At 35.7% G+C, this 14,719-nt stretch overlaps 1 protein-coding gene across 2 annotated transcripts in view; it reads left to right on the top strand.

The window, feature by feature from the left end:
* The window catches only part of LOC106707500 (tight junction protein ZO-1), a 91,924-nt gene that overhangs the window by 63,231 nt on the left and 13,974 nt on the right, over positions 1-14,719 (top strand). The window contains exons 4-15 of one of the 2 annotated variants that reach the window (XM_045682075.1): positions 7,880-8,055; positions 8,195-8,382; positions 8,916-9,185; positions 9,544-9,687; positions 9,763-9,829; positions 9,951-10,101; positions 10,389-10,521; positions 11,211-11,354; positions 11,776-11,948; positions 12,247-12,418; positions 12,621-12,837; positions 13,613-13,793. In XM_045682075.1, coding sequence (XP_045538031.1) covers positions 7,880-8,055; positions 8,195-8,382; positions 8,916-9,185; positions 9,544-9,687; positions 9,763-9,829; positions 9,951-10,101; positions 10,389-10,521; positions 11,211-11,354; positions 11,776-11,948; positions 12,247-12,418; positions 12,621-12,837; positions 13,613-13,793 — 2,016 coding nt within the window. Of the gene's footprint in view, positions 1-7,879; positions 8,056-8,194; positions 8,383-8,915; positions 9,186-9,543; positions 9,688-9,762; positions 9,830-9,950; positions 10,102-10,388; positions 10,522-11,210; positions 11,355-11,775; positions 11,949-12,246; positions 12,419-12,620; positions 12,838-13,612; positions 13,794-14,719 lie in introns of those variants that run through there. The other variant, XM_045682074.1, reaches the window with a different exon arrangement.

Raw genomic sequence — 14,719 nt, forward strand, 5'->3', positions numbered from 1 at the left:
TTTAGTTTTCTGTGACATTTTGCTCAAAGGATAAAAAATATGTGGCCAATACAGTCGAACATTGATAAGAGTACAAGGAACCATGGTAATTTCATTGTTTATTGAGGTTCTCCCTTATGGAGGTAATCCGTCACAACCAGACTAGCTTATAGAGATTTTTCACTTATCCAGACTGGTATATCAATACAATTATGTATCATATTTGCGCTGGCGCCGTTGAAATTTTTGAATCATAACTACTCGAAGATAAGTTTAACTTTAAGCACAAACAAATAAAGTCGACTTTTAAATGGTAGTTAAATTATAATACTTCTAAGGTTGTAAAGGAGAATATTCATTGTAGTACATGTTCAAAATATACTTAATACTACTTTTATAAAACTCTGCCATTTAATTTTGAACTTTACAACTTTGGATTAGAGGTCATGGGTTCGCAAGGTTTATATGGTAGATTTTTTGTAGTGTATTGGATTGCAGACTGAATACGTAAGCGAGACGCTCGCATACCGTACGCCGGGTACGCGATGCCTTTGTCATAGTGGACTGGAATGCGATTCGGGGCGTTACTGTCCGCTAGCCACGGTGTTAGATGACCAATGTACCTATAGCCTATTGTTTTTAAAGCAGTATTCATATTGAATTTCATTTATACTTATGAATTTACTGAAAATTCTCTGTCACTGCCTTCAGCGATTCTATTAAATCTATCTAATTATTAATCTGTTTGATATAATGTCTAGGAATATCACGTAGAATGTACCTAAGTGAAACTCGCTACTGAGATTTGAAAGTGAAATACCGAATAAGGACTTCGGAGCAAGCAGCAAAGGCAAGCAATTAATTGCTCTGTGACTAATACATCTGCGTTTAAATAAAAAAGCCAAGTAACTTAGCCGTCATTTGAAAGTTACATTGATAAAATCTCTGAAGAAAAGCAAAATCCATCTCTTTAAACATAATTATTTTTTTTACCGCTAAATTGTTACATTCACATTGTTATTAATTTTTACCACCTGTGCCATACAGTTAGGGAGCTGTTTTCTGTGCCAAATGTGAGTTGTGCGATTCACGCTGGGTGGTAAATTAAATTTCTTAACTACCTTCACTAATATCTTCGTAAAGTTTACCATGTTTTGTCTACAAAATAAATCTTCTCTATTAATAGTAGGGACAAACGATACCTTTACTTAAACTATTTACAAATTTGTGAACTGGATTTTTAGAAGTTTGATCAATACGGTCGGCACTTGGCAGCAATATTTCACGCCATACCGTATGTCTCCGCTAACTTGTGGATAAACAAAACTCTCATTTGCATTTCGGCACTCGGGCCGTTAACGCGGCTAAGTTGAACAGGCATGTGTTAGTTTGATATATCTCATGCACTTATCCTATTTGAACTTGGCGACATAAAGTGTCTTCGAGCTTACAAGTTTACAAGTCCGTAATCTTATATGGTGTGCGATCGCGTCATCGGTGGACGTATATCACTTGAGCCTTTAACATTTGAATTTTGAAAAAAAAACATAACCTTCTAATGATATTTCTTATCTAGCGATATTTTTGGTGTGTGAATTACAAATGCAATATTGATGAAATGTGATAACTTTAAGAGTTAGTGTTGTGATATGTTTTAATTTAGATCTGTAGTTTACATGAGTTAAGGTATTTAGTTATATTTGAAAGTTATAAATATATGATGAAATTGGATAACTTTGGATTCGAGAAGTTGCAGGTTAGTTTTTTTTTGTTTAAATACTTTTTATGTTTTTATGCTTGCAAAAACGTAAGTTATAGCACGGCAATGTAGATTTGTATTTCAAGGTAGACTAAGATAGGATTAGTTAATAATTCATATGAATAATAGAATATAGTTACTTCGAATGTACTTAATATGTATTTATACTTAGGTATACATTGTTATTTAGAAGGTCAAATGTAACTTAACAAATTTTAATACGGCATGACGAACACCTTGTGAAATCAATTGAGCATATTTTTACAGCAGCAGTTTCAAAACTTTGTCAATATGTAAATTAACACAAATATTTTAATTTTATTAAAAAAAAATCATGAGTCAGGTAAAAATTTGTTACTTACATTCTTTTGTAAACTATCCAATGACGAAATATTACCAATCTTTTAATTAAAATTCCTTCATTCAAAACATTAATGGAATTGTCAGTGACAACAAAATAGTTTTTTAGTTGTCGTCTTCGTCGAGTAGATTTTGTATATGATAATAACACTAAATTAGCGAGCAATTAGTAAGCTTAATAAGAAATACGTAAACAGACTATCTTACTAATATTATAAATGAGAATGTTTAGATGGATGGATGTGTGTTTGAAGGTATCTCCGGAACGGCTCAACGGATCTCGATGAAATGGCATAAATATAGAACATAGTCAGGAAGGACACATAGACTACTAATTAAGATTTTCTTTAATACCGCGTGGACGGAGCCGCGTGCGACAGCTAGTATATTATATTTTCCATCTTTACCTGCCTTTATTAGTAGTTATCTCGTCTACATCAAAGGAAGTAATACTTCCTTCTCAGATCTAGTAAATACGACTTCATCTTTAGTCATATAGATATTAATTATCAGGCAGGAATAGACTTGTCATAACATGTCTCGGATCTGACTAAAAATACCTATTTTCTCGAATATACCTTTTAAAAGGTCAACCTGTTTCCGGTGCTAGCATACCTAGCTTATTTGTAGGGGAGCGAATTATTAATTAAATTAGTTTGTCTTTTTACAACCACACATTAAAGCAAACAAACAAAACTCACGCCAGTAACCACGAGGGGTAGGCAGAGGTCACAGACCTCCATTTGGCATGGCTAAACGAATCTTCGCAATCCACCTTTCGACATTTCGGGAGAGGGAAAATGACGGTTGGCGAGCCGCGTCGTCGCCTTTTTCTCTCAAGAATTCACACATATCTTTGTAAGTTATTTATTTAGCATTAGAATTCATCGTTTAAAAAAAAATCAACGAGCGGTATCAGTTAAGACTATTATCATTTACACAATATTTTCTCGTTACATCGGTCGGTTTCAAAGTAGCCAGTTGACCCAGAATGCTCGGAAGTTGCTAATGCATTCGAGACGGTAGGCAAATATGCGCTGGGATTTAAGTTGAAACGCTGTTTTTAAGTGGACTTAATTGCACCGCGGTTAAGGATGTTGAAATTTATATTTCTATGAAAACAGAATGTGCACGAAACTGCGCCATATTGGTTCGAATCGCTCAAATCGAAAGAATAGGTAGGCAAGACAATTTTAAAAAAAAATAATTTTACTCTTACAACAGCACAAAAAAAATTAACTAATGAATAATTTTGTACTTTTCTAACAATGGTTGACACCTTTTTTATGTAAGGTTTTTTTTTTGCTCGTATGTAAGTTTGTTTTTAAATATATGAATTTGTAAGCATGTAAATTATTTTGCGACGGCCTACAGCCTATAGCATAAACGACTGAACCGATTTTGAGAAGTGAGGTCGATTCGTCTTCTTCCCTGGAGTGTCATAGAGTATATTACATCGGCAAAACAATACACAAACACAGTGAACGTAAGGGATAAAATCCTAAATTAGTTAAAAACGAGTTTGAATCTCACTCGCAATATTTTTTTACATTGTTAAATCATTTTTAGATGTTTTCGATCATATTCTAAGAAAGCTTTACATGTAAAAAAATCTTAATTTTAAAATATTACCAATAGATGGCGGTACTAATGTAGTCAAGTATCTATTCCCGGCATTTGCTTAGTGAAAACTTGTTGTGGTTTTGCGGTGAAATGCTTGACGTATCATGTGGTACATTTCTAAGACGATTTATTTCACTACTCGATACATTATAGTTATCGCTCTTCTGCTTGGAAAAATAAAAGTAAGTGCGGACCTGTTGCTACCACGTTAGTTTTCAGTCACTTCCCTTCCCCCGAGATTTTAAAAAATCTTTGGGTCTAAAAGTATCTGGTCTAGTTTACCTTTATTATCTAGTTTGTAAATTAAGCCTTGAATCTTATATTGCGAAAATATAGCATCTACGCCATAAGTTAAGTCTTAATATATTAAACTAACTTATCATTTTCAACCCAACTTCGTAACTCATATCATTGAATCTGCAATACAGCAATTAGTTACTCTTCGCTTGCATCGCCTGCGCATTATTTAGCATCTGTTTAGAAACCTTGCTTAGTGAGAGCGTTGTGAAAACGTTGCATACCGCTAGTGTAAACGCGCCTTTTCCTGCGATAAAATTAGTAGTAAACGGGCCGTTTCATGTGTTATCTGATTTGTAGAAAAAGGGTACGAAGGTTAGTATCTTGGAAACCAAAGAGACCGTATTTAATTTGTTAAAGAATGCATATTTCGAACGATACGACGAAAAGAGTGATATCTCTTATGAGATGTAACTTTTTTCGTTTTCTGAATTGATTTGTTAATGAAACTGTAGCACTATTCCAATATTTAGACTATAAACTGTTATCAAAATTACAAATGTCTTGTTCTTTGTGTTTATTTATTATGTCAAATTACAAAACTGATATTAGAGGTCCTATTTCTATGAAGCAATACTAAAGTTCAGAGATACCTGAAGATAATTTATGGTTGTTAGGCGCCTACGCGTGCCCAGCCTTGTTTTATACGCCTCTCCATATTCGTCAAGTGTACATATCTTTAGTAATATTTTATACGAACTTTTTTATGTCGATATTTACCAAAATTGGTATCTTATTAAAATTAAAATCTTATGGTAAGGTTAAAAATTTGTCCTTGGCTTAAATGTCAATAGTGTTATTATTAAATTTTTAATTAATCTTAACTCATACTAATATTATAAATGTGAAATTTTAGATAGATGGATATTTGTTACAAAGTATCTTCAGAACGGCTAAAAGGATCTCGCTGAAATCTGGTGTAGTTGTTGGACATAGTCTGGAAGAACATTTAGGCTACTAAATAATTTTTTTTTTATTCGGCGCGCGTACAGAGACACGAGCAACAGCTAGTTAAATTTATATAATTGAAAATAATAATAAAACACGAAGGTTTACAAAGATTACCAAATATTTATATGTTTATAATTTTTTTCTTTAAAGTACATAATAAATAAGCATTTAAAATATTTTATTCCACCCGGAAATATTACAAACTCGTGTTAATGAATGATAATTAGTCTATAATGATAACTATATAAAGGATAACACTATAAAAACTTGAAATAATAAACTAGTTGAACTTAGTAGTACAAACAGAGTCGTAAGTTTTAACTGGCATAAGGTTCATGTAAATTAGCATAAAGGTGTATCACCATTCCCACGCTACTTCATTATAGGGTTGTCAAAATTCTTGAATTCAGCTGAGTATTATAATGTCGATGTATGAAAAAAGTGTGTGAAAATAAAAATCTGTAATCTTTTCTTATATCGTTGAGTGTAAAGTTTGGTCTTTTATTATTGACAAAAATTAGTACTAAACTAGCAAGTCTCTTGTTTTTTTTTAATTTCAAGTTAATAGTTTACTTAATAATTTTCCTATTAGACGGTTGACAACCCTATACCGGTCGCTCCCATTGCTATAAAACAGTCTGCGGTGAGCAATTCCGTGAACAGTTTAATTCCAGTGCAGATATGCCTCCCTCTTCCAGGTATTTTACGTGTTATCACAATGTACTCGCTCTTTGTAATTAAACAGTAGCGACTGTGGAAATACTTTGTGTTCTAATTGCAATTACATACAACTTTGAAACATTTCTCATTTGATTTATGTGAAATTATCAAGATTAGTTATAAGATTGGCCGAAACCTTTTTGAATGCTACAATCAAAATGCGCTATTATTCTAAACCTACACTAATCGGCACATTGCATCTAATTGTGGGTGCTAAACACACATCTGAGATCCATAGATACATCTTTAATTTATTTATAATCTTCGTGACCTTCGAAGAGGAGATTGTCATAGTGTTTACATTACAATGACAAACTGAAACAATCTATAAACAAATAATAAGGCTCACAGTATAAAAATAGAACAGTTAAAGTTATCAGTACTTGTAAGTTTTTTCTTATTCTCACCGTGTATATTTTTTCCTCCTTTTGTAACTTTACTGGAAGAAATAAATTAGCGATTGTTTCATTTTCGTCAAAAAAAGACTGGTATCTGAAAAAAAATTCAAATTCTTTGTCTCATTGCTCCGATAACTTCTTGTAAAACTAACATCTCGGGACGTTCCATTTTCTGTCCTTAACACCTGGACATCCTACACCACGTTGTCCATTCAATTCCTTGCAGCATTGTAACGCATAAGCAATGGCGATTGGCACCTTCGCACATTCCTCGGCCCCTCCCGCATCGGGTTCAACTTGTGTTTGTCCTTGAATTATTCAAACATGACTCATATTTTATTTATACGTTGTAGTCTTCTATAATAATCTTTATTTGACGGCGAAATTGGCAAGACGAGTTTGTAAGTAAAGTGTATACTGTCGAAATGGTATACAATGAAAATAGAAATAGTGTTGTAACCTATTTGTATTCGTCGCTTTCAAGGTAGTAAAAGAAAAATGTGAGGTCGTGTTCTTATAGGACACTATCATGGAAGAAATTAAAAATAGCATAGCATTTATATAGAATGTTTGCAATGAACCGAATTCTACATTCAATCAGAATTTTGATTAAAAAGTTACGTGATACTTTACTTGGTTATTTCTAAGAACAGATTCGATCGAAGGTAGAAATTTCCAAGTACAACACAATTCAATCTGGTACAATAGCTCATTAAGCAGTCTGTTGGTAAATATTTTCTATATAACACGACTGGATTTGAATATAGTACTCTGTTAACGGTCATTGACCTTTTACGATTTAAATATCATCTTTATTGCTTTACAAATGAATACTTACTCCTTGTAGATAATATTAGACATCGATTGATGCTAGAACTTTGTAATACTTTCCCATACGATACTGACGATTACGTAACCACACAAGTTGTTTTGTCTAATGTTCGATCCGGTTTTGATTGTTTATATATTATATCATATCAATGTATCTATCTATAAAGTCTGGCTAGATACTATACAAATATTAATATACTAGCTATAGGCCACGACTCCGTCCGCGCGGAATTGAAAAATGTTCTATGTTCTACATGTATGCCAACTTTCAGCGATATCCATGCAGCTGTTCTGGAGATAACTTCTAACAAACATCTATCCATTTAAACATTCGCATTTATAATACTAGTGACATAGTTTCGTGTCATCATAGCAAACTGCATGAAAAGCTTTGCGTTTGTTGGCAGCATTATCATCATCTTCACAGTTTCTTAGAGTTGATCTTTAAATCTGTTTATATTACTAGGTGTAAAAGACCTTATGAATTTAAAATACGCTTGCAAAAGTGTGCACTTATTCGTTCTAACAAAACAGTATCTAAACGATTTAACTTCATAACAATCATAGTTCTTGCAGCCAACATGTTATGAAAGCGTTGACTTTAACAGGATTTGGTATCGACTTACAAGGCATTGTCACAGACCGTGAACTATTTGTTACAATGTTACTCGTGTGTCTTTGTTACCGAGATAACTGCGAAAGTAAAATGAGATCTGTCACCATTATTATGGCTCAAATTTAAAAGTGTGGCTACCACAGTGGTTGGGTATTTTGGTATTTTATTATGAGGAAGTGCGTTCACGTAATGGTAAGAAAAAATCTGAAGGGAATTTATAAAAGTTTTCTTTCTTTAGGTATGGAGGAATATTTTCCTGAAATTGGAACATTAAAGGGACTTTTCTTTGCTTCCTTCTTTGACGTTTGCGATTGTTTGTCACGTAGGTATCTTTGTTTTTTCCAGACGGCTGAGAGGAGTGCTGGCTGGGAGACACACAGGGTGCGCCTGAACAGGGTACCGGGCTATGGGTTCGGTATCGCGGTGTCGGGCGGCCGGGACAACCCGCACTTCGCTAGTGGCGACCCATCCATTGCGGTGTCCGACGTGCTGCGAGGCGGTCCCGCTGAAGATAAACTACAGTATGTTTTAAATTCTGTATTTTAATTAAGTTATTATGGTCCATGTCTACTCTCTCTCTCTCTCTCCCTCTCTCTCTCTCTCTCTCTCTCTCTCTCTCTTACACATTCTCCTTCTAATTATTGTGCCGTATGGTTGCAGAGTGAACGATCGAATAGTATCGGTGAATGGAGTGCCACTAGAGAATGTGGAGTATGCCCGAGCAGTACAGGTGCTGCGGGACTCCGGGGCTGCGGTGTCGCTGGTTGTGCGGAGACGAGCGCCCGCGCCGCCCCCCACTGCACCCACTACTATTAAACTTTCACTCACCAGGAATGGGAAGAAAGAAGGTACGTAAAGTATATGGTAGCCTCATCTACTTCTGACTTTTCTAAGGACTTTGATCACCTTTGAAATTTACAGTAAAAAAATTGAATTTTCTTATGTGTGTTGTGAGTTTTTACTAATTTTTTGCGCTTAACCATCTCGTAGCAATTAACAATACGCGTATAAAGCTTTCTTACCGTATAAAACATTCTTTTTCATTTTTCCTTTTATCCCTTAATTTGCGGTTAAAATATCTGGGAAGCGAAAGCGCTCTCTGTATTACTGAGAACAAAAGGTCGTCTAGCCCTCGCAGACTTCTTAAACTGAATGCTTTGTTAACAGCTAGACGTTCACTATCACAAGAAATAACAATTATTGCTAATTCCATGTTTTGAAACTATGAATAATAATTCAAAAATAAAAAAAAAAATAAGAATGATAAGAAATAAGAATCATATTAAATGTTTGTTATGAAAGCGAACTCGCCAGATGAGGCGGTGGTACTAGTAGCTCACACATGGAAAGGTAAATAAAAAAAAAACTAAATTTGTTTCAGATTTCGGTATCGTCTTAGGCTGCAAATTATACGTCAAAGAGCTAACAATGCGAGCGAGAGAGCAACTCAATCAAGCCGGTCAGGGTTTATGCGAAGGAGACGTGGTGACTCGCATCAACAATACTCCAGTAACCGACGCTATGACACTGAAAGAGGCACGGAAACTTCTGGAGTCTTGCAAAGATCGCCTCAATCTAGTCGTCACTAGGGAACTTATACGTGAAGAGACAGTCACCAATGGAAATTATCAGAATAACTATAATAGTCTAGGTAAGACGTTCAGATATTTTGCCAGACTCACCGAAGGGAAATTTCTTATATGTAAAAATAGTTTTTCGTCCTAACTGACAGATTATTGTTGAAGATACAAATTTAATTACATTTTCACTAATTTAATTTAATTTACACTAGTTCAAAAACCCTTCGATTCCTATATCTACTTGCTTTGCCTACCTTTAATCGAACTGCTTTGTTTATTAAAGATATGACTGTCTCCTGTAACTCAGACAAGTAGTGAATACCTCAGGAATTGCTCCAAGAATTTGTAAATTTATTTTGGATCAATAAAGACTTTTTTTAAATTAATTACTAGTTGTAAGTAAATTTAATTTGTCGTGTGGTTGTTCAGAGGCGTCGCCACTGTCGTACGGGGCGGAGTCGTTGTCGTACGGCAGCGGGCAGAATGTGTACGTGGCGGCGCCGGTGCGGGGGGCGGAGCCTCGCCGTGCGGACACTGATCAGCCGCCACGACCACCGCCTCCACGCAGTGATGGTAAACATTGTGAATGCAGGCGAAACACCTCTCTCACCTCATTAACACATCTACATGAATTGTCTGTTATTTCAGATTACTACAGTAGCAGGAGACAGTTGTACGAAGAAGATGGAATGACAAATCAGAGAAATAAACCACCGTAAGTTGACGGTTTTAAAAGAGCATTTCGTAAGGCTTCTTAAAGTTGCGTAAGGATTTGTACAATAGCAGATAAATTCGATTAGAATAGTGTAAAGTGCAGTAAAGACATTGTGTTTCAGGAGCGAGCCGCGGCTGATCAGTTTCCAGAAGGAGGGGTCTGTAGGTCTGCGGCTGTGCGGCGGCAACAGGTCGGGCGTGTTCGTGTGCGGCGTGCAGCCTGCCTCGCCCGCAGCACTGCAGGGTCTGCAGCCTGCTGATAAAATACTCAAGGTAATACCAATGTTTGGATGGATGGATGGAGGAACGGCTCTACGGATGTTGATGAAATTTGTCATAGATGTAGAGTTTTTACAGCATAATCTGGAAAAACAAATAGGCTCCTAATAAAGTTTTTTTTAATTCCGCGCGGATGGAGTCGTGGGCGCCAGCTAGTTTTGTAAAAAAAATCTTTATATTGTGTTTTTTGTACAGGTGTAAGAAAATACGTAATAATATTTTTTGTTTCTAATTTAGATACGTACGTAGTTTTGAATAATATAAGTTTTCTTTTGTGCAAGGTAAATGAGATGGAGATGAAGGGTGTGACGCGGGAGGAGGCGGTGCTGTTCCTGCTGAGTCTGCAGGAACGTATCGACCTCATCGTGCAGCACGCGCCTCACGAGTACAACGCCGTCGCCAGCGGACAGACACGTTAGTAGTATATTGAAATTAAAAAAAAATATATCATTATAAGTAATTATTAATGATTATCGTAGTAATTTATTGGCCCTCGATTCTTTTCTAAAGAAATCTCCGATTGACAGAGTTTTTCGTAACAACTCTACTTAATAATAGATAGTTTTGTACTTTTTTAATCAGAACAAGTAGTCTAACTGCTGCATTGACAGTCAGTCGTTTCTTCTAGTTGTTCCTTTTTTATTTATTTATTTTTATTTATTTATAATACAGTGTTAACCTTGGAAATACAACTACGTCCCACTAAACTATTTAAAATAATTTGACTGTAGGATCAAAAATTATTTTAAAATTTAAATTAATATTAAATAAAAGTAAATAAGTTAAGTTAATTTAAATTAAAGGAAATTTATGGAAAGTATAAATTAAATGACAAATGAGAAAAGAAATATTATGGTAATGAATGTAATAAATAATTTTGGAGCTTTTTTAAAATTTCCCTTTGATACTTACATTCGACTGCAGGTAAACTATTAAATATATACGGTACACGTTTTTTAAGAGTTCGGTCTCCGTATATATTATGTACCCTGGGTACCAAATATTTACCTGCAGTCACTGCTCGGGTATTGTGGGTATTATACCTTTTGCGACACTAAGTTTTTTTATTATATTTATTAATTTGTACGTATGTAACATAACAGCGGGCGACTCGTTCCACATAAAGACTCATTTCCACTACACGGAGGCGCGCGAGGGCGAGATGTCATTCCGCAGCGGGGATGTGTTCCACGTTGTTGACACACTGCACAATGGCACTGTCGGCGCATGGCAGGTCTACAGGATAGGTCTGTAACTTTTTTTTCCAGAGGGGAATGCCTTATATATATTCCGCGCCCCTGGGGTGGGAGGTAGTTATATGGGATTCTCTACCTTATTAGAAGCATACCTACTAAACCTCTTTGTTCCTCCAACGCATCAGGACGGGATAATAGATCTGTACCTAACATTTTAGTCTGTTTCAAATCTGAATATAACCCGTAATTGCATTTCTTAAATAATATTATTACTAGTTGTCGTCCGTGACTACGTCCGCGAGGAATTAAAAAGAAACGTAATAAGTAGCCTATATGTTCATCCAGACTGTGTTCTACATCTGTGCCAACTTTCATCAAGAGCCGTTGAACTATTCTGCAGATATCATCTAACAAACGTCCATCCATCGATACATCCAAACATTCGCATTTATATTAATAAGGTTGTCCTCAGGTCGTAACAATCAAGAAGTTCAAAAGGGAATAATCCCGAACAAGGCGCGGGCCGAGGAGCTCGCTACGGCACAGTTCAATGCTACAAAGAAGGAAATGTCTGGTAACGACGGCAAGAACTACTTCTTCAGAAGACGACGCTCCACACATCGGAGAACTAAGAGTCTTGGAAAGGTAAGATAATACTCCAACTATTACCAGATTTTACTTAGGAAATATTCAATTTCATTCATGTAATTTCTTTGTTAATTAACTTTACAGGGGAAAGTTTGTGATAAATTTTTCAAAATACTATTAAATTAATAAAAATTTTTTTATATAAAAGACCTATTATGTAAATTAACCGATCGAAAAGAAGGCGATTGAGTAATTTTCACACTCAATCACTTAATAAAAATAAAAATTATTGGTTTCCATAAGACGAGGAAGGTCTCCATATAGGAGATATAATTAAATATGTTTTGATATCCAGGAGCATTGGGACGAAGTGGTGCTATCTGACAGCATCAGCAAGTTCCCGGCGTACGAGCGCGTGTCTCTGCGTGCGGCCGGCTTCGTGCGCCCCGTCATAGTGCTGGGCCCCGCCGCCGACATCGCGCGGGACAGGCTGCTGGCTGAACATCCTGACTCCTTCGCCACACCCAGTCAGTAATCATGTGTCACACTTCTACCTCCGCAACAAGGCTTTAACCCGCAGATAAACTGACTTACTGTTGACTAAGACATTGCACATTGAACAATTTGTTTCTTAGTAAAGTGTATACGAGAACTTTCATGTTTCATGGCATCGAGAAATTTTAAAAACAACCTTATCTCATTAACTGTAAGGTCGAATTTACTTTACAGAAATGGACAATACATTAGAAGATAGCAAGACAAAGTCCACAGGTATAATCAGGCTGTCCAGCATCCGCAGTATAATGGAGCGCGGGAAACATGCCCTCATCGACATCACACCCAACGCAGTCGACAGACTTAACTACGCACAGTTCTATCCCATAGTCATCTTCCTTAAGGCCGACAACAAACACGTCATCAAGCAACTTAGAGCAGGACTGCCCAAGTAAGAGATTAATATTAAAAATTAGCTGACTCCGGTCGCAAAAAATAAAAAAAAACTTAATTATTAGCCTATGCGTTCCATACGATGTTCTACATCTGTGCTAAATTTCACTTAGATACATTTAGCTGTTTTTGAAATACCTTTTAACAAACATACATCTATATTTATAAAAGAAAGTCGTGTTAGTTACACTATTTATAACTCAAGATCGGTCGAACTGATTCAGCTGAAAATTTATGGGGAGGTAGCTTAGAACTAGGAGACGGACATAGGAACTTTTTTTTCTTGTGTGCAAATATTTTTCATCCGCGCGGACGGAGTCGCGGGTAAAAGCTAGTTTATATTGTTAGTAAGTTTTACTAACAATATGCTTTATAATTATTTATAATAATCATTCAAATTGCAAACTTCTTGTTACTAAACAAGAAGAAAAAAGACAAAAAATGGAAAAAGAACGAACATAACCCAATTATATTATTATAATAGTTTTTACTATATGTAGTTGTGTCCTCATCGTGAAATCTCACTCACAAAACACGTGTATTGTTTTTTAATGTCGTTTTAACAAAATAATTTAATGAATAAGGTCACAATATTTGTTCATATTATTTTCTATTCGTATAGCCTGACGAGGAATAAAATACCCTCGTCATATTGCAGAAAAAATATGGAACTAATTTCTTTGCGTACATTAAAAATGTAATAAAGAAGGCAAAAGAAACGGCCATAGGCCAGGATTTTTATATTCTTGGTTCGATGTATCGTTTACTTCTAGATCTGCGCACAAATCATCAAAGAAGCTTCTAGAGCAATGTCAGCACATGGAGCGTGTGTGGGGCCACGTGTTCACACACACCATCACACTCAACGAGGCCAACCAGACCACGTGGTTCTCCAAGTTGGTCGAACTCATACAGCGGACAGACCAACAGAAGTTCTGGGTCTCCGAGACCAAGGTGAGATCTTATTTCTATTGTTAACACCATTCTATTTACAGTTAAAATTCAATTATACAATTTTGAGGTTATAAATTTTTGCGGGCTTATAATGAAGCGTGCGAAAACGACAAACGGACGTCGTAAAGTATAGATAAAATATTATATCATACTAATTATTCTACTCTATAATATTATGGATTTCTTTAAATTATCGTTCAAATATTTTACACTATAAAATACATGAAATATTGTTTTTTTTTTACTATAAGTAGATTACATACACGTGGATATTTATTACCTTACTTTATTCTATGTAATTTGATAGAGAACCGCACTTGATTGCAGTACAAAAAGACTATATATCACCACATAAGAACCACCTCTTTTCTTTTCTTTACACATATTGCACAAAATCTTATGCAATGACACAATGTCCAATATATAAATCATTCACATCTGGGTATTTGGGACTAACAATATCAATTTAAAACATATATCTGTCGTAATGATTAATATGGATCATTTATATATCGCAGCAAGTTCACGCTTGGAGGTGGTCGCTTGATAAATGCAGTTTGCATCGGTATATTGTATGTGCTCTTTGTATTTCAGTAGCCCTTACTTGCACGGCCCTAAGGGATGTGTGAGTTAAGTCACACACATTTCCTTGCAATGTAAGGTATTTTATTAACCTATTTCTTTCTGTTCTGTCTCTTGCGGCGGTGTAGCACGTTGAAATGGTGTCGGATATATACTTCCCCGTCCCGCCCTCCCCCTATCCGGCTTTCTACCCGATCTCCCCTCCCATCAATTACGGTCGCTCCCAAACCCCCCAACTAACGATCCGTTCGCCACAAAACATGCCATCATCTAACTACACCATAACGAGCACTAAACGTCACGATCAGGTGTATGATGCTAATAGAAATCATGTCGTACCATAC

The sequence above is a fragment of the Papilio machaon genome, chromosome 18, assembly GCF_912999745.1.
Source record: "Papilio machaon chromosome 18, ilPapMach1.1, whole genome shotgun sequence".
Lineage (NCBI taxonomy): Eukaryota > Metazoa > Arthropoda > Insecta > Lepidoptera > Papilionidae > Papilio > Papilio machaon.